The sequence below is a fragment of the Plectropomus leopardus genome, chromosome 4 (assembly GCF_026936395.1).
Source record: "Plectropomus leopardus strain MGB_pleo_1.0 chromosome 4, ASM2693639v1, whole genome shotgun sequence".
Classification (NCBI taxonomy): domain Eukaryota; kingdom Metazoa; phylum Chordata; class Actinopteri; order Perciformes; family Serranidae; genus Plectropomus; species Plectropomus leopardus.
The window spans coordinates 21,208,028-21,229,596 of NC_142179.1; the positions used below are offsets into that span (position 1 = coordinate 21,208,028).

General features: G+C 39.0%; 2 protein-coding genes across 5 annotated transcripts in view; one reads left to right on the forward strand and one right to left on the reverse strand.

Moving 5' to 3' along the window:
• Positions 1 to 3,412, forward strand: part of aifm3 (AIF family member 3) — a 30,546-nt gene extending 27,134 nt beyond the window's left edge. For 2 of the 4 annotated variants that reach the window (XM_088076816.1, XM_042488729.2), the window contains exons 18-21: positions 50 to 125; positions 265 to 369; positions 1,202 to 1,222; positions 1,353 to 3,411. In XM_088076816.1, the coding sequence (XP_087932942.1) occupies positions 50 to 125; positions 265 to 369; positions 1,202 to 1,222; positions 1,353 to 1,395 (245 nt within the window). In that variant the 3' untranslated portion in view covers positions 1,396 to 3,411. Of the gene's footprint in view, positions 1 to 49; positions 126 to 264; positions 370 to 1,201; positions 1,223 to 1,352 lie in introns of all 4 variants that reach the window. The other 2 variants (XM_088076814.1, XM_088076815.1) reach the window with 2 other exon arrangements.
• Positions 3,413 to 3,510: 98 nt separating this feature from the next.
• LOC121944528 (uncharacterized) lies at positions 3,511 to 19,753 on the reverse strand. Its single transcript, XM_042488343.2, has 12 exons — positions 19,582 to 19,753; positions 17,747 to 17,858; positions 15,724 to 15,817; positions 13,866 to 13,920; positions 10,588 to 10,728; positions 10,290 to 10,450; positions 10,090 to 10,188; positions 8,466 to 8,611; positions 8,108 to 8,279; positions 7,522 to 7,634; positions 6,431 to 6,518; positions 3,511 to 5,878 (listed from the first exon to the last, which is right to left on the reverse strand). Exons 1-12 carry the CDS (start codon positions 19,691 to 19,693, stop codon positions 5,825 to 5,827), a joined length of 1,347 nt encoding a protein of 448 aa, XP_042344277.2. The 5' UTR covers positions 19,694 to 19,753; the 3' UTR covers positions 3,511 to 5,824.
• Between the last annotated feature and the right edge of the window lie 1,816 nt (positions 19,754 to 21,569).

The window sequence follows — 21,569 nt, forward strand, 5'->3', positions numbered from 1 at the left end:
GCCCTTGACAAATAAACTCACATATGTATAAAATGTACTGTTTGTAAAGGTTATGGTGATGGATTTGATGATGTCATTATACAAGGAGATCTGGATGAATTGAGGTTTGTGGCGTTTTACACCAGGTACGTTTTATTTTTCATAATAATCTTAAGTAAACAGAAAATGCACACAAATATTTGGTCATAAACTGTGTTATGTTAAGTTTTAGATTGTGCCTCCCCGTCCAGTTTCTAACTGTTTCCTCCTCTTGTCCATCTATAGGGGTGAGGAGGTGGTTGCTGTTGCCAGCATGAACTATGATCCCATTGTATCCCGTGTGGCAGAGGTCTTAGGGTCCGGAAAGACGATTAAGAAACGAGATGTGGAGTAAGTCCCCTTTCAAGCCTTAAATCTGGTCCCAGTTACAATAGCTGTTATGTTCTTTAGGTTTTCTCAGGTTTTACTGTGAAGAAAAACATGACAAATGTTATCACTGACAGTAAACACATCGAGTCGTTGAGCTTGTGACTTTGATCACATGGAAAGTATTACAAGACTACAGCTTATCCAAACAACAAGTCAGAGTACCACAGAAAAATAACGCCAGTTGTTGCTTTACTAAATCATACAGTTATGCAATATTTTCATTTAAAATAATTTCTGTGGATGTTCCCTGAAAAACAAACATTGTCATTTTGTTCTAATTATAGAAATAACCAGGACCAGGAAATTATATAGCTACATAGTTGTGTAGAGTTTATCATCAGCTATTATTGATTAATTAATTAATGATATTTTTGGATACTTTTCTAATGATCCTCTCCTCTTTTTTCAAACTAATTTTTAGGTAATTTTCTTATCACCTTTAACTAATTTCTTGCAGTTTGAGGGACATTTCTTGCTCAGCTGGTCATCGTTTTCTAACGAAATCAAACCAATTTGCTCAGGTTTCAAAGGGTCAAATAGCTTGTGAAAGTCGCAAAAACGCAGCACAAGAAAACCGAGATCACTCCAGGTTTCAAGGGGTTAAGTTTGTATCTCATTAGCAAACTGGACTTGTAACATAAAGTGTTTCCACACTGATATCATGTTGCTGTGCTTGCATGCTTCATTGTTTCTGCATACATTTCTGCCTGTGCTGTCCCTGTGAATTTGACTGCAGTGCTCCTCATGTCTCTCGTGTCTTTCATTTCTGATAATGCAAACTCTAAATGTGAAGGATGTTAGCACGGCTCGGCAAGTATGGACAACTATGAGCTTTTTCTATCTTACATGTCACTCATATTGACCATGTGTAGGGAGCAGGTGACTTGATAATAATGCACGTGTGTGTGTTTGTGTATTTCACTGCATTTTTTCGGTATTTGCAGGACTGGAGACATTTCTTGGTTGATTGACAAAGGCTCTCAATGACTGACTTCACATCTGAAAGACAGACCTGAAGTTCACTGGACACCTCAATATGGACACTTATGGTGCTGAGACTCTGAGCAGCTATCCCGGTCTGGACACACACACACGCACACTCACACTCACACACATGCACACACTGGGGACAGGACTGTGTCTGTTGGAGACACGCTTTCCCTGAGGACGACACTGAAACTTTCTTCTGTTCCCAAGAGACACTTTAACGTGACAAACTGTCTTTTCTGACAATGTTGTTTCACAAACAAAGCAATATTGGATCCAGCCTCTGTGCTGCTGCAAGATGTATCTACCTGTACACTTTGTTTATAAGAAGCCAGGGATGGGCAATGGCATTTTTTTTGTACAAATAACATTGTATATAGCTATAATCCTGAATGCACTGTAACTAAATGAGAACATAGAATTTGAACTGAATTTTTCTAAGTTTTAAATATCAGCTTTGGTTGTATGCTCTCATACAGGCCTAAGATCTGCATGCTATAATTTACTCTAATAGGAGTTAAAAAATAAGTCCCTTAACAGAGAGTTTTCAGTGTAGATGCATCAGCAAACAAAGCTTGAATCTGCTAAAAACAAACCCTAAATGCAGCTTTAACAAACTCACTAACACACATGCAGCTTTAATTCGGAATAAATTATTTTTTTAGGTAACAGCATCTCCGTATTGGTTGCCTTGCTACTGTAGTAGATTGCACAAATGGAATTCAAATCATACTTCGATCTAACACTAGTGCTTGCGCGATAGATTTGTGTAATTTCTAACAAATAGATGTCACCCCTTTAGACAAATCCTGTAGTAGTTTAAAGGAATACTTCACTCAGAAGTGATCATTTGTATGTCAGGTACTCATCACGGGTTATGCTGTATTTGTGAAAAAAAAAACAAAAAAACATTTTTCTCACATGCCTCTGCGGTAAATGAAGAATCCAAAAATGGAGAAAATTCTTGATGAATTGAATTAAAGGGGTCCATCTTTAACGACAGGAAATCTTTATCAAAACATCCGTTTACAAACTCTCACACAACTCGTGTAGTATAATCCAAGTCTCTTTGATCCAGTCGTATGCTCAGTACTTACCAAACAGGCCGTCCTCTCTGACAGGGAACTGAAGAAAGTGATCTGTTCTCTCTTTAAAGCCAGACTCCAATTGACAAAAGCAGTTATTTTAGCTTACTGAGTAAGGGGAGCTGCTGATTTGCCACTGTCTCAATCAGTTTGTGTTACTGCGTGACTTTAGTGAACTCACATTAATCCTTCAATTCATTTAAATCAAACAAAAACACAAAAATATGAACTGATCGAGGCAGAGGCAGACCAGCAGCTCCCATGCCCAGCGAGGTAAAATAATTTTTGTTAATGGAGTCTGACTTGGAAGAAAGCATAGATAAATTTCACTTTAGTCAAAAAGAGCTGTCTGTTTGGCAAGTACTGAGCATGTGACTGGACAAACAAAATATACTGCATGAGTTGTGTGACTTTGTTAATGGATGTTTTGATAAAAATTTTGCTGTTACATGCATCCCCCTTTCATCAGAAATGTTCTGTTTTTGGATTCTTTGTTCACTGTAGAGGCATACAAGAAAAAAAGTTTTCTTTAGAAATTAAAGGTGACAAGGGCTGAGTGATTGATATACATATTTGGAAAGTGAAGTATTCTTTTAAAGGTATTTTTATAGCAGTCACCTCCATTGGAATATTTTTGTTACTAACTCAGGGAACTGAGGTTTGTCGTCTGGGCTCACAGGCAAAATAAGCAGAAATGAATTTGTTGCTTTAATATTTTTTTCCCAGTTATTGTAATTTCTCCGGTTCTCTCATGTTCATTCAGAAACGCTTGTAATGGGTATAAAGCAGATGTTTGATTACATTATGGTGTGCTGATGTAATCACTGACATACGAGTCAACTCAGCGTTTAAAAAGCATCGTTCTTTCTACGGAGAGGCCTGGAACGGCATTTTTATAACTAAACTTTTAAATAAAAGTCTTCCAACAATAACTTCTCGCTGCTTTACAAACATGTCATTCTCCGTGTTACTCCACCTGTTGCGCATCCTTCACTTTATTATAACCACGAAAACAATCAGTGGAGTTCAATCAGTAGAAAATGTTTAATGATTTTCAAAAAAGAGCATAGTTTGCAGGTTTTCAACAAGTTTCATTCTTTGAGTCGGGATTACTTAAAAACATTTCAAGTCAAATCTGGGAAAAACAACAGAATAGATAAAGTCACACACAAAAGTTTCGCAAATTTATAAATGACATAAATCAAACACAAAGACTTTCCTTAAAGTGATAGTTGTATGAGATACTCATGATGATACTAAGGTAGGCCTTTTTTGAAGTGGATAAAATATGTTTTAATATCAGCCCCTGTGGGTGAGCACCCTGTCTGTTTCTACAAACTGGAAGAGCGCCGACTGGCAGCTACTGTATGTAATACACTGACATTAGTATCTCATACAGCCCCCCCTCAAAAACCCTGAACTATACCTTTAAAGCTACAGTTGGTAACTTCCTGAAACGTAATTTTTGCTGAAACTGTCATGACATCCACACAGTATTATATGAGATATTAAATTGTTCCTCTTCCTCCTCACAGTGCTTCTGATGGCAATTATTCGAATGAACTGAAGCTGAGGGAAAATAACCAGTCAGAACCAAGTAGTCTGTAATTTAGCCGTGGCAAACTGCCAAACTAGGCTAAAATATAAATCAAGATTAGGTTACTGCATTGCCTATTACTCACCTCAAATGTTTTCAGAAACATATTTTTGTATACTGTTTAGCTGCAAAATGAGAATGTGACCTGCATTTCATATTAGAAACAGTCAAGCCCAAACCAATGCTCATGTTACAGCTAAAAAATATGTTTCTGAAAACATTTGAGGCAAGAAAGAGGCAATGCAGTAACAGGACCCTGACTCATATTCGATCAGCACCACCTAGTTTAGAAGCAATAAGAAGTGAACACAATGACAGTTTTAGCAAATATGATAAAAAGTTATTTTAATGAAAGTTAACAACTGCAGCTTAACTGAAGATAACACACAAAATACAAACTGACAGTGTTCACAATGATATTGCAAACAGCCCAAAGAGGTTTTTCTACATTATTTAGGTGAAAAGCACCTTGAAGACAAATAAATATATCTACAAAGACTGGAGTGAAGGCATAACATGGTGTTGTAGTCAGAAAGTTACACAAGGAGGGTTCAGCACTCTTTAACAACTAGGAGACACACATCAGTGCAGCGGCAGACTTCACTGCTTACTAAACTTTTCTAATCAAGTACCACAGGTGTTGACTGTGGTGTATTTAAATACTATCACGTAACGTTTTATCTGTGAAAACGTGATGACTGCACAAATCACACAACAAAACAAATGTCTAATAGTAGGACAGTAGGATGCTTTGGAGGAAGAACAAAGCTGGCAGCCTTACTGGTATGAAAATATTTGATAAAATATCTGGTCATAATGCCCAAGAGTTATCACAGTATTTGTTATTGCTTGCAGTCAAAGAAAAGTGCAGCACATTGTGGTACTGCATAAAGACAACATGACAGATTTCAGGACGGTGCTGTGAGAGTTGAGGACTACATTAGAACATTGAGAACGGGCTTAATGGAGTACATCGTAAAAAAAAACATTTTGCTAGCAGGAGGCAGCAACAAATCACTAATAACAAAATTGCGAAAAAGTTTGTAAACACTTCTTTCTGGCATGATTTTTTCTGAACTACAAACCCCCCCCCCCCCAAAAAATCTATTCACATTATGAGATATGCTTTCAACAAACGACTACAATCACAGGTTCTTCTGCACTGACTAATAAAGGCACTTCGTATTAATCATTAAAGGCCCAGTCTGTATAATTGAGTAGCATCTAGTGGTGAGGTTGCAGAACTGAAACTTCATTGACCGACGTGAATAATTCTCTAGAGCCAGTATTTGGTTTGTCCGTTCTGGGCTACTATAGAAACAACGCGCCAGACTCTGTAGAAGAGGACACACTCTGTATGTAGATGTAAACGGCTGTTTCTATGGTAACGAAAACACTTCTTACAACAATTCTTATTTTCAGGTGATTATTATCTAATAAAGAAATAATCATTATAATGTATTTTATTGCTGTCGATAGATGCCCCTAAATCTTTCAAACTGTACCTTTAATTGAAGCTCTTGAGATGATACATGTTGGCAGTGATGTGCTGCATTGAGAGGTTGTACTTGCCCGACTGAGATGAGAAAAACCTGATCATTTCATGTATGATCATCTGTTCAGAAAAGTCCCACTGAGTCAACAATAAACACTAAATGATGCACGGTGGCAGATGAGCCGCTTTTCACAAAAATCTTGTAGCAATATCCCGGCACACGTGTGTAAACTGTCTTCAGCTTACCCGGGGTCAGAGGTCATACTCTGCTGCGCACTGCTGGAGGTACCATTCATACAATTTCCCCTGTGGAGTAAAATAAACTGTGTGAGATTCTGATGTTTCAAAGTTGACAATTAAAATTGAGCTAGTTCATTTAAACATGCAGTGAAGTTATACTTACTTAGATATTCATGAAATGTTGGTACTGCTTATGGTCTGTTTTTTTTCTCTTTTTTTTTGGTTACCATTTAATGTATTTCCATTCTGAAATTTCCTCTCTATACAGTAGTTTTAATTGCTAATGAGTCTGATTCAAAATCGCCTTCATATGCAGCAGGGATTCACAGGAAACTTTGCAGTAACCTAGCACTACCCTTTTATAAAAATGTATATCAACTGACACCTTATTATTTCATATGGTTGTTGTGGCAAGTTTAAAGCAGGTAGCAGTTAAGTTGCAGGCAGTAAATCCAAAGCAATGAACTCAACCAACCAAAAAAAATCTCTTAAGGGCTGCAGTCAGGCAATACATTTCGTTTGTATGTTACTAGCGACATGTTCTGCATTACACACAGCAGTACTGCAGCATTAACTTTTGTACTAGACATGACAAAATCACACAAAATAGAATCCTACCTTCTTAGTTTTGACGATATCTTGGATATAATCGCTGTACTCTGCCATCGTCCTCTTCTCCTTCTTCGTCAGCGTCTTATTCCCTCGACTGAGAATAAAAAAAAACATCATGACAATGTTCACTCAGAATTTCAATAATCACTTCCTGTGTGTATGTGTATGTGTATGTGTATGTGTCTGTGTGTGTGTGTGTGTGTGAGAAAGTGTGTCTGATGTAAGTCTACTTTAATATAAACACACATCCTCCTACGTACAAAACAGGAAAAGCTCTACTTCATTTGGACACTTCTCTGGAGGTTAAGTGTGTTTATCGTGATGATATACTTTGTGTTATTTTCCTAAAAAACAACATATAGACTCATATAAAAGTAATCATTCTCAGCCATCACTTGTGACCAACTAGAAGTGTGTGGAGGTGTATTTATCTGCACATACGCCGACCTTTGTCTGTATTTTATTATTTTGCTGTGTTTGGGACTTTCCAGAGCACAGCACTCAGGTGAGCTCGGGATTTAATAAAAAGGTAGCAAAGCCACAGAAATCGCAGACACAGTGTTGAAAAAATATATCCCCCCAAATATAATCAGGAGAAAAGCCAAGCAAACAAAGCTTGCCCCAAAACAAGAGTGAGGGTTGTCTCACTTTAACTGGCGGCATGGTTTACAAACAGTAACCAACAATTTCTGCATAATACACGTTTAAGGGCGTGTGGGCATGTACTTGGCTGTAGGGCTGCAATTTCTCAGTATTTTCATCATTGATTGATCTGTGGGTAAAACGTTTGTACTACAAAATATCAGAAAATGGGGAACAATGTTCAGCAGAGCATCCTTAACCCCAAAAATGGCATCTTTTTTTGTTTTGTCCGATCAACAGTCTAAAAGCTTAACATATTCAGTTCAAACTGTAAATCAGAAAACCTTCCTACTTGAGAAGATGAAGCCGATTAATTTTTGACCCTTTGTTTTTTAAATTACTTCAAACTAAAACAGTTGCAGGTTAATTTTCTGTTGACTAACCGATTAATCAATTATTTGTTTAATCTCCACATGTGTGTGTATATGCTTGTATTATATATTTGTAGCACTCACCCTGCATAGTACTTTGCTAGGAAAAGCAGGAGGTAGCAAAAACCTCCAAAAATGATGACAAACACCACTTGTCCGTCTTCTGGAATCCAGTCCCATAAATACATCACTATTCCCTGTGAGACATAAAAAACACATAGAAACTCAGATAAACATGTACACTTCAAGAAAATGTTTTTCTTTTTTTTGCTGCAATTTCCAAAACCAAAATTGAAGAGAAAAAAAAACATGAACCAGCATCTATTACTTAGGGTTAGGGCTAATATTGCCCAAATGTTTATTGTAACATAAAGCATCACTTTTGGGTGTCATAAATGAGAAAAACATACGGTAAACTTCAATTATTTAAAAAAGATTACCAATTCTTTTAAGATTGTACAGTGCAAAGTCAGGAAAAAAAATCAGAAAATCCCACATCTTTGCTTTTTAAGACTTTTTAAAGCCATTTTAATACCAGTCAATGCCTTATTTCTAGGTGAATGATTTCAATGCCTTTTAAGACTTTTTAAGGATCTGCGAGAACACTGTGTATTAAAGTTATATTTATTACAGTTTTATTGTTCAGATATGTGACTCTTTCAGGACTCACTGTGAAGATGGAGACAGTCCGCGCCGGCCCCTCGCCCAACAGCTCATCCAGCTGCTCTTTGGAGAAGGTGTTCATGATGAAACTGAGGATGAAGAGGACGGGAAGAAAAACACCCAGAGCGCCGCACAAGAACGAGTGAAGACGGACACTTTTGTTGTGAGTCACATCAGCCCTGCATGCACACGGAGGAAATCTGGTTTTAATATCACTTTTTCTGCAGCAGATAGTAATATTGTGAGACTCTTATCTCCTCCTTACACATGTGATAAGGTTTATTTGTTCTGAGGTGCCACCTGTCATTTTGCATCGGGGTAAATTAAATTTAACACATGCTGTGCTGAAGGGCGAGAGGTCGAACCTGTCCTGCTCCAGTCTGCTGCTGATGGTGGAACAAATGAGGTCACAGTCTTTCTCCAGCTGATCCAAAGTCTTCTGAACAGCCTGGTTGATGGTCTTCTCGATGGTCTGACACACGCCGTCGATCTGGTTGACACAGCGGCTCGGCTAAACGAGACAAAGGCTCATGAGTGCATCCATTTTGGAATAACTGTACAAACATATTACAGCTGAGCATCTCAATGTGGGAAGGTCCGAACAACAAATCCTGAGGGTATTCTGACTGACAGCCGTGTGCACTTAGCAGGAAGTGAAGCTGTACCTGCTCAGCAAAAATAAATTGGAAGTCTGGAGATGTGCACAATCTACGGTGCAGAGAAGAGCTTCGTGGTTGTAGATCACAAGATGGTGCAGCAATAATTCAGGACTGGAGCTGCCATTGTCAAAGGTGGCTGATCAAAGGCCATGGTTTACAACCCCTGCCCCCTCCCCTCCCCCAGAGAGTGGATAACTCTCATTCATTATATTGCAAAATGAATCATCCTGTTCCAGCCATCAACAGCCACCAGGAAACGTGGAGCGGAGAATTTACATTCAAGGATAATCAATAGTTGTTCAACTCCCCAAGGACAGCAGAGAGCTTTAAATCCAGACCCAAAACCAGACTTGATCTGAGATTTGTTAGAGAAAAACACCAGCAACAGCTCCAGATCCGTTGAGAGAGGAAAGCACCACATGATTTAAGTGTGAAACAAAAAATACATTTTTCCAGTTTATTTCCTGTGTCCCTGTGTTAACTCATCATTTTTCTCTTGTTACAGGCCAAATATATATATATTTTTTAAATGTAATTTTTCATCAAAATGCCTGTGATCTTTTCTCTTCATATAAAACTGTTTCAAATGTTTGATGACTCATCCTGTACTCCAGGGCGATTACACAAGTTCATCTAATCAAATGAGACTTTAGGCAACTAGCTAGCCATGCTGGCCATATAAAAAAAAAAAACTACACTCCCTCTGGTTGTAGTAGTTAACAGAGCAATATGGATAGTGCCAGGAAGAGATGTGTGATTGGATATCAGATTTTATTAAAATCCCTTTTGCTACTTAACATAAATGAAACATTCTGTTTCACTGGTAAATATGTCACAGTGCAGAAACTAAAGACTCTTAAAGGGCAAGTTTCAGATGGTTATTGTTTTTTTTCATTTTGTAAAATTAAAAGTTAAAACTGAAAGCATGCAAACAATGTCTTAAATGTAAATTTAAAAAAGTTAAAATTAAGGGATGCATGGTAATGGGTTTTTTGCAGATATCCGATATGCCTATAGCTGATATCAATTTATCCTATTTTTTTCCACACTTAATTTTAGTGATCTTCAAGTCTCTCTTGTAGTGCAATTAACATCATATTATGCACACTCTTAATTGTGATGGCCTGTCAGCAGATAGAGACATGAAATACAAACCTTTTAAAATGTTGAGAAAATGTGCAAACTGTGCAAAATAGGAAAAATACTTCATCTTAGGGTTGATGTTTTCAACATGTTCTCTTATTATACACGATATTATTGTGCATCGCTATTAAAATTATATCCTATTAACTGTTCATCATGGTAATATAAAGCAAGAAAACACTCTTACCCTCTGTGGGTTGGGGATATAAATTGTAGGCATCTCAAAACCACATTTGTTGAGACCTGGACGGCGACACAGCTCCTGAACTATCTGCATCATCACCCTCTGCGGTAAGAAACAGTGTTTTTTTTTTTTTTGTTTAACTTGATTTTCTTGGAATTGAATCGATAAAAAATTTTAAAAAGTCACATATTAAGTGAACTTACCTGTCTGTCTGTTTCCCTCCCAGCTTCATCAGCCTTGCTGAGGTAGAACAACAGTTTGTCTCCACATTTCTCAGTCAGCTTCTCCACAATGTTGAGTGTGCGTTTGCAGAGTGCCTGACCCATTGGGTCGAAGAACACAAATATCAGGTCAGACTGCTCTCCTGCACACACGCGCACACACACACACACACACACACACACACACACACACACACACACACACACACAAAATAATATCCATTAGAGAAACTCAACAGCTTTAGAGAAGGTATTAAAACGTACAGCTGCAAAGACGTACCCAACCAGGTGATTGCACTGTTGACATCAAAAGGGTAGACCATGTCTCCGTCCACCAAACCCGGAGTGTCCACAAATGTTACCAGACTGAACTTCTTCTGCTTGGAGGTGGAGATCTCGGCAGATAGATAGTCCATAACACCTGGAAAATACAAAAGCTGTGTGTGCACAGGTGCTTCCTTCAGGATAAATTTATAGTAACAAAGACGATGAATAAAAAGTTGCTGCAGGAAGCCGTCACCACTAATGACTATATTATTATGTGCTACTGGAAGCCGCAGTGCGGTCAATACTTGGAAACCCGAGGGAGGCCAGTAGTGACATTAAAGATCAGGAACACAGTCAACTTTTAGCTTGCAGGTTTGCATTTGCAAGAAATATGCATCTGTAACTGAAATGCAAAAATGTTCAGGATGATCCGGATAAAGATGTTTGCTAGCTGCATTAAAACATTTGGAGAGAAAAGGCATCAATTTTACTCAAATGGTGGCCACACCCTTATTGAAAAAACTTTAATTTTGGCACAAAAAAAACATCTTTTTTGGTCTCAGTTTTCTTGCTGTCCCCTCTGCGGAGCAGTCTGTTGTCATGGTTACACACAACAGCTCTTCAACTGGCAGCTTTAGTGTGGGGTGTTGGACATAAAGCTAGCCAGTGAAGAACGACTGTGAGGCAACGCGCTGCGAGGTTAGGAAACTCCACACAAGTCGGCCTAAAACCCTGAGCACCAGAACAGGATCACTATTTAGACACTACTGACAAAATAAACCCCACCCACCCGCGCCCGTCACCCCATCCTCCCTCCATACACACACACACACACACACACACACACACACACACACACACACACACACACACACACACACACACACACACACACACACACACACACACACACACACACACACACACACACAGGCCTGCGATGACACTGAGGTTGTTTCATAGGAAGAGGCAGGTGTTAACAGCCAGTACAAATCCCATCCTTGTGCTGCAGCGAGCAGGGCCACTGCTGCTGTGGCACATTAGCATTCCTGTATGTTTCTCTTACATCAGCATGGCCACAGTATCGGTGCATCTGCCTCCTATCACACGTCTCAGAAGTGTATTCCCACAGCCTCGCTATATCGAGCCATTATTGTCGCACCCAAGGTGACAGCATGACTGTTGCTCCCACAGAAAAAACATCACATACATGCAGATATTATCAAGTAAATTCACATTTGATTTCTGTAAGGCTGTTGGTCTGTACTTCCCGTATGCATGCATGGATCTTTGCATTATTAACAAGACAAGCAGCAATTATGTAAGTAGAAATAAGTGGATCAAATAGCCTTGATACAGACGTATTTGTCCACTCTAGTTGAAGAAAGTCCTCTGAGTCTCTGGAAAGGTGAAAAGGAAACGAGAGCGATACTAGCTGATGGGTGCTAAGTTCCTCAAGTGACTGTAACTGAGAAGGCTGCACTGGAGATCCTGTGCATGAGGAAAAGGGCAAAGGCTGCAATAATGCTGCATCGACCAAGGCTAAAAAAGAACTTGTTGGACTAAACAGGTCAAACCAGAAGCAGTGCAAATACATCTAAAGAAAATGAGTTAACAGCATGGCCCAAAACCTTCACATGCAGTCTGAACTCATGACAACAGGTTGATAAGATAAAGACAAAAAGACAGAGTTAAACATCTTTTACATAAGTCTTAAAAAATATCAAGAAGTATCTCAAAGCACATCCCGAAGGAGACCAAACTGTATAACCGGCAGCTACTCCCACATAAGGATATATGGTGCTTTTCTGATGAGTCATCCTCAGTCGCTGTGACAGGTAAACAAACGCCTGATATAGTGCATTTCCAGAGGCAGTAGTGAAGTTCAAATAAAAAGCCTGCTTGTATTCCAGTGGCAGCAGATCGTTGGTGTAGCTCGGGGCCTGCGGAGTGGAGCTGCTGCTGCTGCTGGGGTGTGCCGTCTCTAATGGCTGTGACATTTCTCAGCAGCTCCTCCTGACTCCGCTGCACTGCTGTCGATGGGGCGTGTGACTCACAAGCCATACCGTGAGCACTCCGGTCCGCACCCAGTGAACCCTCACTCCCCATGCACTCACTGTCAAACACACGAACATACATTACCACCCCCCACCCCCCACCCCTCCGCACTGATGCTCCCACTCAGACAGCAGGCACACCCAGACTTTCTGCACGACCACCTCAACATCCAGAGGCTTCAGACCACTGCTGACGCACACAGAGCTGAGACCGATTGTCTTAAAACAATATGTCGCTAATTACGTCTCTTTCCTCTGTGAGAGTAATCTCAACTCCCATATCTGAGAAACAAGCGGCACAAATGTAATGAGAGGGGGGAACAGGAGTGTGGTCTGATTTATAAAGAAAACTTAATACGTCAAAGATATGACTCAGCGTTGAGTCATCAAGGTGAAGCACAGACTCAAAACACAGAAAACTAACTTGTGAAAACCAGAAACATGTTTACAACTACAAGTTGCATTTTGTGAGCAACAAACAGGATTAAACAGCCAAAATTTTAGTGGGTGCAATGCTTTAAAAGAGCACAACCCAACTTTTGAACTTGAGCCGAGTCTATAATGTACACTTAGATTAACTTTCCACTAAGAAATATTCATGGGCCACACAGCAGAGCGCTATCTTAAACCTCAAAGGAACCAATCTCTGGCTGCAGCTCATGATTACATTCATCTTCTGCACACTATTCCTAATGCTGCTTCTCCCCGCTGTTCCAGAAAATGTTAACACTTTATCCCCCTCTGTTCGCTCTTTGATGTTTCTCATCGTGATGTCAGCAGAGGAAACAACAGATCAATAAAAAACACAACCATATGCTTTTCTCAGTTGCACACACTGCAAAGGTAGTGACACTAATTTGAATTTTTAGGTTTCAAAGTTAATGAGCTTATGTAGTGCACCAAGACTGCAGTGCTGATGTTATAATTGCACATTTTACACTAGTTTTGGTATTAAAGGCGAGAAGATGCATCGCCACTAGATTTAAGTGATTATCCTCACAAGGAATACATAAAAAAATGTACTAAATAGTTCTGTTATGTGATGCGTCTCATTAAAAACAAGCAAAACTTACACATAGGGGTTAATTTAAGAACATAAAAATGGATTGCAGTAAAGAATAAGTACAACAGAGAGGCATCATTTTCAGTGCAAACATGACAAATACTCTTAACAATGCACTTTTCAGAAACCAAACATGAGTTACTGGTGCTAATACAAGAAGAGCAGGCTTACCTTTGAACTCAAGGAGTGGTCGAAAGTGAGGGTAGAGATGCAGCGTTGCATTCCCCTGTGACAGAGTCAAAAGCACAATGTGAGAAATAACCTGATGAGACAAATATTGATCTGCAGTTCGTCTGAGCTCCCGACCCGCTACAACAGAGTCCTCTCTCTTCTAGGTACTTTGCACATAGTCTTGTTCCACCGGCTGCTGCAGCTCGGTACGCTCGCTTTAAGCTCTTTCCGTACATAGGAGATAATCCTTCCTCTCTGCAGTCCTGCACTGCAAATATATTATTCATCTTCATCACCTTCACCACAGCAGGATGTGAGCAGCGAGGCAGAGGGAGAGAATGAGAGAAGACAGAGAGACAGGTGTCTCCCGAGCCTATTTATATGCTGCAAAGAGGCATCCTCTGTGTGTGTGTGTGTGTGTGTGTGTGTGTGTGTGTGTGTGTCTACACAACAAAACCCCTCATTGGAGCAGCATACAGAATGAGAAATCACTACCGACTGAGGGAGTGCTCGTCTGTACAAGCTGACATCGAATGTATCACTTAATCAAACTTAATGGCCGCCTGCAGCTTCAGTTCTTGTTCAGTATTGTTGTATTTATCATTGTTCTCTTTTCAAGCGTTAGTTGATCATTTTGTTGGTCAGATCTTAAACACACAAAGTTTTTCTGTCAGTCTGAGTTGACTGAGGTAGCTTCAGGTCGAGCTTTCTTTTGTGCTTGTCAGTGTGCTGTGCAGTGTACTTTTGGGGAAGTTTTGGTCCCCAGACTTTGCTGTAGAGTGAGTGCTCTTCACTGTCACACTACTCTTTGGTAGAGGGTGCAGTGGACGCAATGCAGCGGCACATAGGAAGAGACACTCTGTACTGTAAGGCTCAGAAAAAATATCTTTTCTCTTCTGCTTAAAAATGGTGAATTTATAGCTCACAGAAACTCAATATGACACAATCTGTGGCTTTCATTTAATATCTCGTGTGTGCAAAAAAAATTGCACATTTGCAATCTGATGTTAGCGCTGTTAGCTTGTTAACTATATCACATGAATGCCACTGTCACACTGAATGTCCCGCTGAGCCCCGTTTAAACTGTGAAAGTAGCACATAATAATATAGTCATTAGTGGTGACAGCTTCCTGCAGCAACTTTTTATTCATTGTCAACATTCAAAAAAAATGTTGAATATTAGTATTTAACAGGTACAGCCCTTGTATTTAGAAAAAGAAATCTAAAAATCTATAAATGATTATTTCCAATACCATCAAAAACACAGACACTGCTATCTAGAGGGGTGAATTATATTGTAGTGCACAGCATGCACCACCAGAGGTCAGCCTCCAGCTGTGGGACCGGCAGCTGAGCTGAGAAAGATGGTGACTGCGAGTGGTGGGGATAACGTTACAGGACTATATAAAGCCAGTCAACAATGGCAGAGAGAGAGAGAGAGAGACAGCAGGGATAAACAGCTGTAGAGTCCGCATATTTTCACATCCAACGCATAGATTTAAGGGTTTATTCCACCAAACCAGAGGTGGAGCAATGAAAAGAGTAACCATGACTGTTTTGGTGAGTTTTATTTTGATTCCGTCGCGTTTGAATGAAGCATGTTTTGTGACGAGTTACAACACTGTTAAGCTAACAAGGCAACAAACAAGGGAATTAATAAGGAAAATAAGTGTAAGAATATTTGCTTTATTGACATTTTGGGAGACATACAAAAATGTCATACATGCTACATTTACTTTTATCACCAGCAGCTTTTACTGGATTTGTATTTGATTGTTTCTAACACAAAATACTGTATACCACAGTGAAATGTCAGGAAGGTATGAAAAAATAGAGACCACCCTCATGCTGTTCTTACCGTCAGTGATTCTCTTTTGCGACCACTCGTGATGAACGTAAACCCTTGCGTTTCAATGGCGACGCCTGTTTTCTGTATGTGCTCCTCAACATACCTGCAATGACAGCAAGGGACATCGAATGCATCAAAAACATGTTCTTAACTTTGATATGGCATAAGCGCACAAAATCTAATAAAACAACACCTTATTCTGGTAATAGAGCTGCAACTACTTAAACAAATAGTGTATTGATAATTTTTACAACTAATCATTTACTTTAAAACTGTGAAAAATGGCCATCACTATTTGTCAAAGTGACGTCTTCATGTTGGTTATTTTGTCTGACCAACACTCTAAAACTCAACATTTTAAATTTTCATTACATAAAGCAGGCAAAGCTGCAAATCCTAACATTTGAGAAGTTAAAACAATTGAGTGTTTAGCATTTTGTCAATTTATTCTCTGCCTATCAACAGGTCAGTTAAATGTGTGATAATTTGAGCACTAATTCCATAAACTAGCTCGGCCCCTGCGTTAAAGGATCATTGATCACTGGTGTTTTTATCAATGGATGCCTCAAGAGGTCAAACAATAACTTACAAAGTCAAACAGAAAAAACAATTTCAAATTTACAGCCAGCCAGATAAAACTGCCTTTTCTACTCTCATGTTCTCAATTCCAACACTTTTTTGTATCAATAATAAACGCAAGAACTATTAGGATTAACATCTGTAATGTTTGCATAAGATGAGACAGCAACACGCTACATTTTTAAATCTTATTCAAGTATTACAGCTGATAACTGGTGCTTCAAGTAAGAGTGAATCCCAAGTATTTCCCCAAACAACTAATGCTGCAATAAATAAAGAGGTCAAATTACTGATTAAGCTTATTTGACAGCAACTCTGGTAATAAAACAATGGTATATCATTAAGTACAGAAAGTCCACTGTAACTTATCTAATATTTCCATTTCTCTTAACTCTCACCTTTCACCACACAAACAACTTCATGCTAAAAACACCCCCACTCTAAAATATGTGAGGTCAGCAACCATCAGCATGATTGACAGCTGCGCTCTCAAAACACATTCCTGGATTAGGTGAGGGGAACATTTTGACTGCAAAAGAGTTTTTCAACCTCTCACAATGACATGACAGTAGACTGCAATATAACAATTTTAACCCCCAAAAAAACATATCTAGAGCCAAAACAGTTAGTCAGTCAGTCATCTGGATGGTAAGTTCATTGGCAGCGGTTTAGTAGGTTATTAGTTTAAATTATTTTTGGGACAAAAAATGCCAAAAGTGCAGCTTTTCTTTGTCATAAATTGGAATAACCCTTTTTTAAAACAGTTTATTCAACTAAATAAGCTATTCTGATGATGTCACCCTGAGTTCTGTGAACTTGTGAGGAACATTTTTTGTTATTCTCCTACATTTTGTAGATGAAATGATTTAATGTATATATTAAAAAAAAAGATTAATTGACACAGAAAATACATGTTGCACCCCTGTTAAGACGATTCTAAATGTTTTGCTATGGCATTAAAGGGGAACAAAGTCCACTTTAAAAATTTGAGGAAGTACCTTCATATATCAGGTGTGTTAGCCAAAATTAGGCATTTTTTTCTTTTAATTTTACATAGAAAACGGGTATCAACAATTTCTAAAAACATTTGACTATAATCACAATACATGTGATTATGGAGACATTAAATTACATGCTAGAGGGTTTTTATCCATATCACACACCCCTGAATACCCAATTATTTTCTCCCCATTGTCTTTCCTTTAGCATGATTCTAAAAGTAGCTTTTGTCAAAACACTCAAATGGCAAACAAACTAGACCTATTTGTCTCTTCCTGACAACTTAGTAACAAAATCTACATTTCATGTGGCAATACTGCTGCATTAAACTACAAAGTCATGTGAGAAGATGATATTTCTGTTTGACTCGTTACCCAGCTGTTCATTTACACACGGAGAGAAGGGCGTGAAGACGAATGGTGCTATAGATCCCATCAACAATAATATGTATTACCAGTTAATAAAGGAGCTCTTCCCTGCAGAGTGGTTCCCCATTATCGTCACAGTGATCTTCTTTCTGGGAGGCAAAAGCCGAACTCCGAGGCTGCTGGCAATCTTCACCAGCCCTAAAAACACACACACACACACACACACACACACACACACACACACAGTGAGCAGGACATGCAGCAGTTACATTGGCATCATCACATTTTAACATGTGTGTGAATGTGTGACAATAGTGACCCTTGATAATTAAAAACAGTATACATGGTAGAAGGCTGAGATAAAATGGTAACACTTTATTTCACAAGTAATTTCAAAATAATTTCCACAGTTTCCCTTGAAAGAACAATATAATATTTACAGGGAAAATAAAGACAGTGTTCAACAGGTACATTTCCAGTAAAAAATAAAAAGCCTTTCTGGGCCTCAAATTATCATATAATGGTACTGGACGGTGTAATTTCACTTTTGGCCACTGTGTAAAATTTGCCTCAAAGCCCAGCGATGTGATGGAGCGGTGACAGGGGGCTCAGTGGTTGATGAAAGAAAGCTCCTGCTACCAGCATCAGCCAATAGCTAAATTCGATTGCAACAGCCAGGTTTCAACCTTTAGAGTTTAGTCACGATGCATATTTACAAAACATAGTGCAGAATTTCAAGACTTTGCACTTAGATGTCAAAAGGTAGATCTGAATCAATCAACAACACTTTTGTTTATTATTGCTTTTGAACTGAAAAATGTGGTTGGGGGTTTACTCGCTGTAGCATAGCTGAACTGATCTCTTCGCAAGATAATCTTTTGTTCTCTATGAATCTACAGCACTTCATTGGAGGTCGACTGATATTGGTTTTTCAGGGCCGATACAGATTATCAGCACTTAATGAGACTGATAACTGATATTTGGAACTGATATGCATTTACAATAAAAATGAAAATTTTTATGTCAAAATTTAAAATTTGGAATATAAGAAACTCCAACACAAAACTTTGTTTAAATGCCTTTCGAAAATGTTTAATCAAAACTAAACCTTTCAACATCATATACAGCAGGGTCCTTGCAACTACATTATTATTTTATTTTTTACAAATTTCAGTGAAAACTTAAATAAAAAATAAATGAATAAAAAAAGGTTCCCTAAGGTTTTACAAAGTAAATTCCTCCCATACTGACGCTTTCATTGCATGTACCTCAGACTGCCTTCTCTGGTGCTGGTTGAGTGTAAGATGCACACTTTTTCATTAATTAAGTTATCGGCGATCAATGAAATAAATGCCAAATGCCGCCCCCATAATCGGCCAGGCCGATAATCTGTCGATCCCTTCGCTTCAGTGTTATTGAAATGAACCAGCTCACACTTCTCATCACATAGGCCTGTTCCTGTTTCCTCTGTTATCCCAAGTTAACCATACTGTAATAATTAAGACAGGAAACAAAACTGTAATAAGACACCTCCCTGGTGTGCAGTTGTCCAAATATTTACCAGTACCATAACACAAACGCCCCCTTTACTCTGCTAAAGCCCACTTCCCCCACGTTAAAAACACCGTGTGTGTGATGCAAGCTGTCAGTTTATTGGCTGCAGACAGTCAGAGAGGCGCTGCCCGCCGGAGCTGCAGCGGAGCCTCACCACAGTTCAATGTCATGCGTTTGACACAGACAGACAGCTGCTGCACAACTACTACACTTCACACATTAACCCTGCAGCCTTTTAGTTTAACTCTCTCCGCAAACTTCAGTCCCACTAAACACCAAGTTACATAACAACACAGCTTTACGCGCCTGGATCAGCTTTACGGTCCCAACTTTGCTGCAACGTTAATCCCGGTTATTGATTATTTACCGTTTTCGCTGTCCACATATAAACTGTGGCACTCTTTCAGGATCCTCTCACTCGGGGTGGTGATCGCAGACTCCAGAGGGTTTGCCACACAGCGGGGCTTTCTGCCCGACATTATGAGCACAGACAGCAGACAGCCGCCGCTCTGCTGTATCACAAGCCGACAGGGGAAGAGTTTGAGTGTTGCACACACGCTCTGCTGTGCGGATGAAGCGCCCCCCTGCGGGCACACACTGACAGGACACCGGGGACAGGCTCATCGTCATCAGGCAAACTTGATCCTTGAACCTGCATCAAAAATATCAGGTTGCATTCAGAAGCATTCAGAATTTGCAGGTCAGAGGTTAAATTCAGTTGTCCCTAGTGTCATGAACATGTGACTGATGGACAGAGTGTAGTCTAAGCTGCAGGCTCCCTCAACCATTTTCTAATTCACAACAGAAAAACTGATTTGCACACGGGATTTATTTTTTTATTTTTTGTACTTTCAGTATACATAAGATGCCAGAGTGTGTAAAACAGCATCCAAATAGAGCTTGTTTATCAAAAAAGTGCCAGTGGAGGGTCTTCTGCAACCCATGCAGAGGTCCTAACAAAGACCATTATGTCCTAAAATTCTAGAAATGTCCTGAAATCCTTGAACTGTCCTAAAATCTTGCAAATATCCTAAAATCTAAGATATGTCCTAAAATCTTAGAGATGTCCTTAAATCCTAGAAATGCCCTTGATTTTGTCAACATTTGGGGCTCAGCCCAAATTCAGCGGTGTCAAATAGCATGCATGAATAATACAAAATAAATAAATACAAATAACAATGACAAATATGTTCAAAATTAATTTAATTTGCAAAACAAAAAAACCTGCATAGAAAATCTTGCATCATAGGACTTGTTTAAAGACCCAAAAAATAACATGGCAGTAGAGAAATTTATAAAACATAAGAGCATTATATTTCAAAACAAAGGCATGTATGCGTCTCATCACCTTTCTAAAACTTTTCTAATTAATGAGAGAAAGAAAGATAAACAACATTTACAAAAAAAATGTATAGCCCTTAAATTGTCATATAACACAGAAAACGTTTATATACGTTATATATATATATATATGTGTGTGTATGTGTGTCTGTGTGTGTGTGTGTGTGTGTGTGTAATTTATTTGTTTGTTAATCCACACAATCAGGCAATTGGCAGTTGAAGTGCAACTTTTTGTGTATACCTTTTCATACACACCCGACACTCACACTCAAGAATTCATATGGTAATTATGACAACATTTTACAATAATATCTGATAAGATAACATGATAACATTTTATATTCAAAGGGTCAACCTCACTGCAACATGATAATGTTCTGTAGAAACACTCTTCCAGCCATTAATCAATCTTACATCTCAGCAACAGAGGAGGAGACATTTGGTCAGATTCTGAATTGGTGACATCTCGTAGCTGTGGTGATTTTATAGATCTTAGATCTTCTGTGCTGCTGAGGGGGAGATATGTGTGAAGTATCCATGTTTTAGAATTTGTGGTCTCTTTGCATCAGTATCCATATTTAAAGCTTTTGTCATGGTTACATATGAATCTAGACAGTCATGCATGTAAACTGTAACTGCAACTTGACTGGTCCGCAGAGGCATGCAACTGTGAGACAGTAACTCTAGTTAAACATTGTGTTAATAGGAGAGGTGTAAAGTCAGTACATTCAGTCTGGTAACTCAGAGATATTTGGGGGTTTTTTTTTTTTGGATTTTGTGCTTCCAGCTGTGAATCACATGATGTTCCTGGAGCTGCTAAAGTCACATGAGAGTTTTGTCTATCTGCTGTTTGTGGAGCAGCTCCAGGACCTGTCTGAGGATGGCATCTTCACCACACACCATCTGCCGCTCACAAAACTGAACTGTACAGTTTTTGGGAATAACAAGCGTGGGAATAAGGAATAATGTGTTATTTCTATTTTGGGATGGATTTTCACATTAAGGCTCAAATGA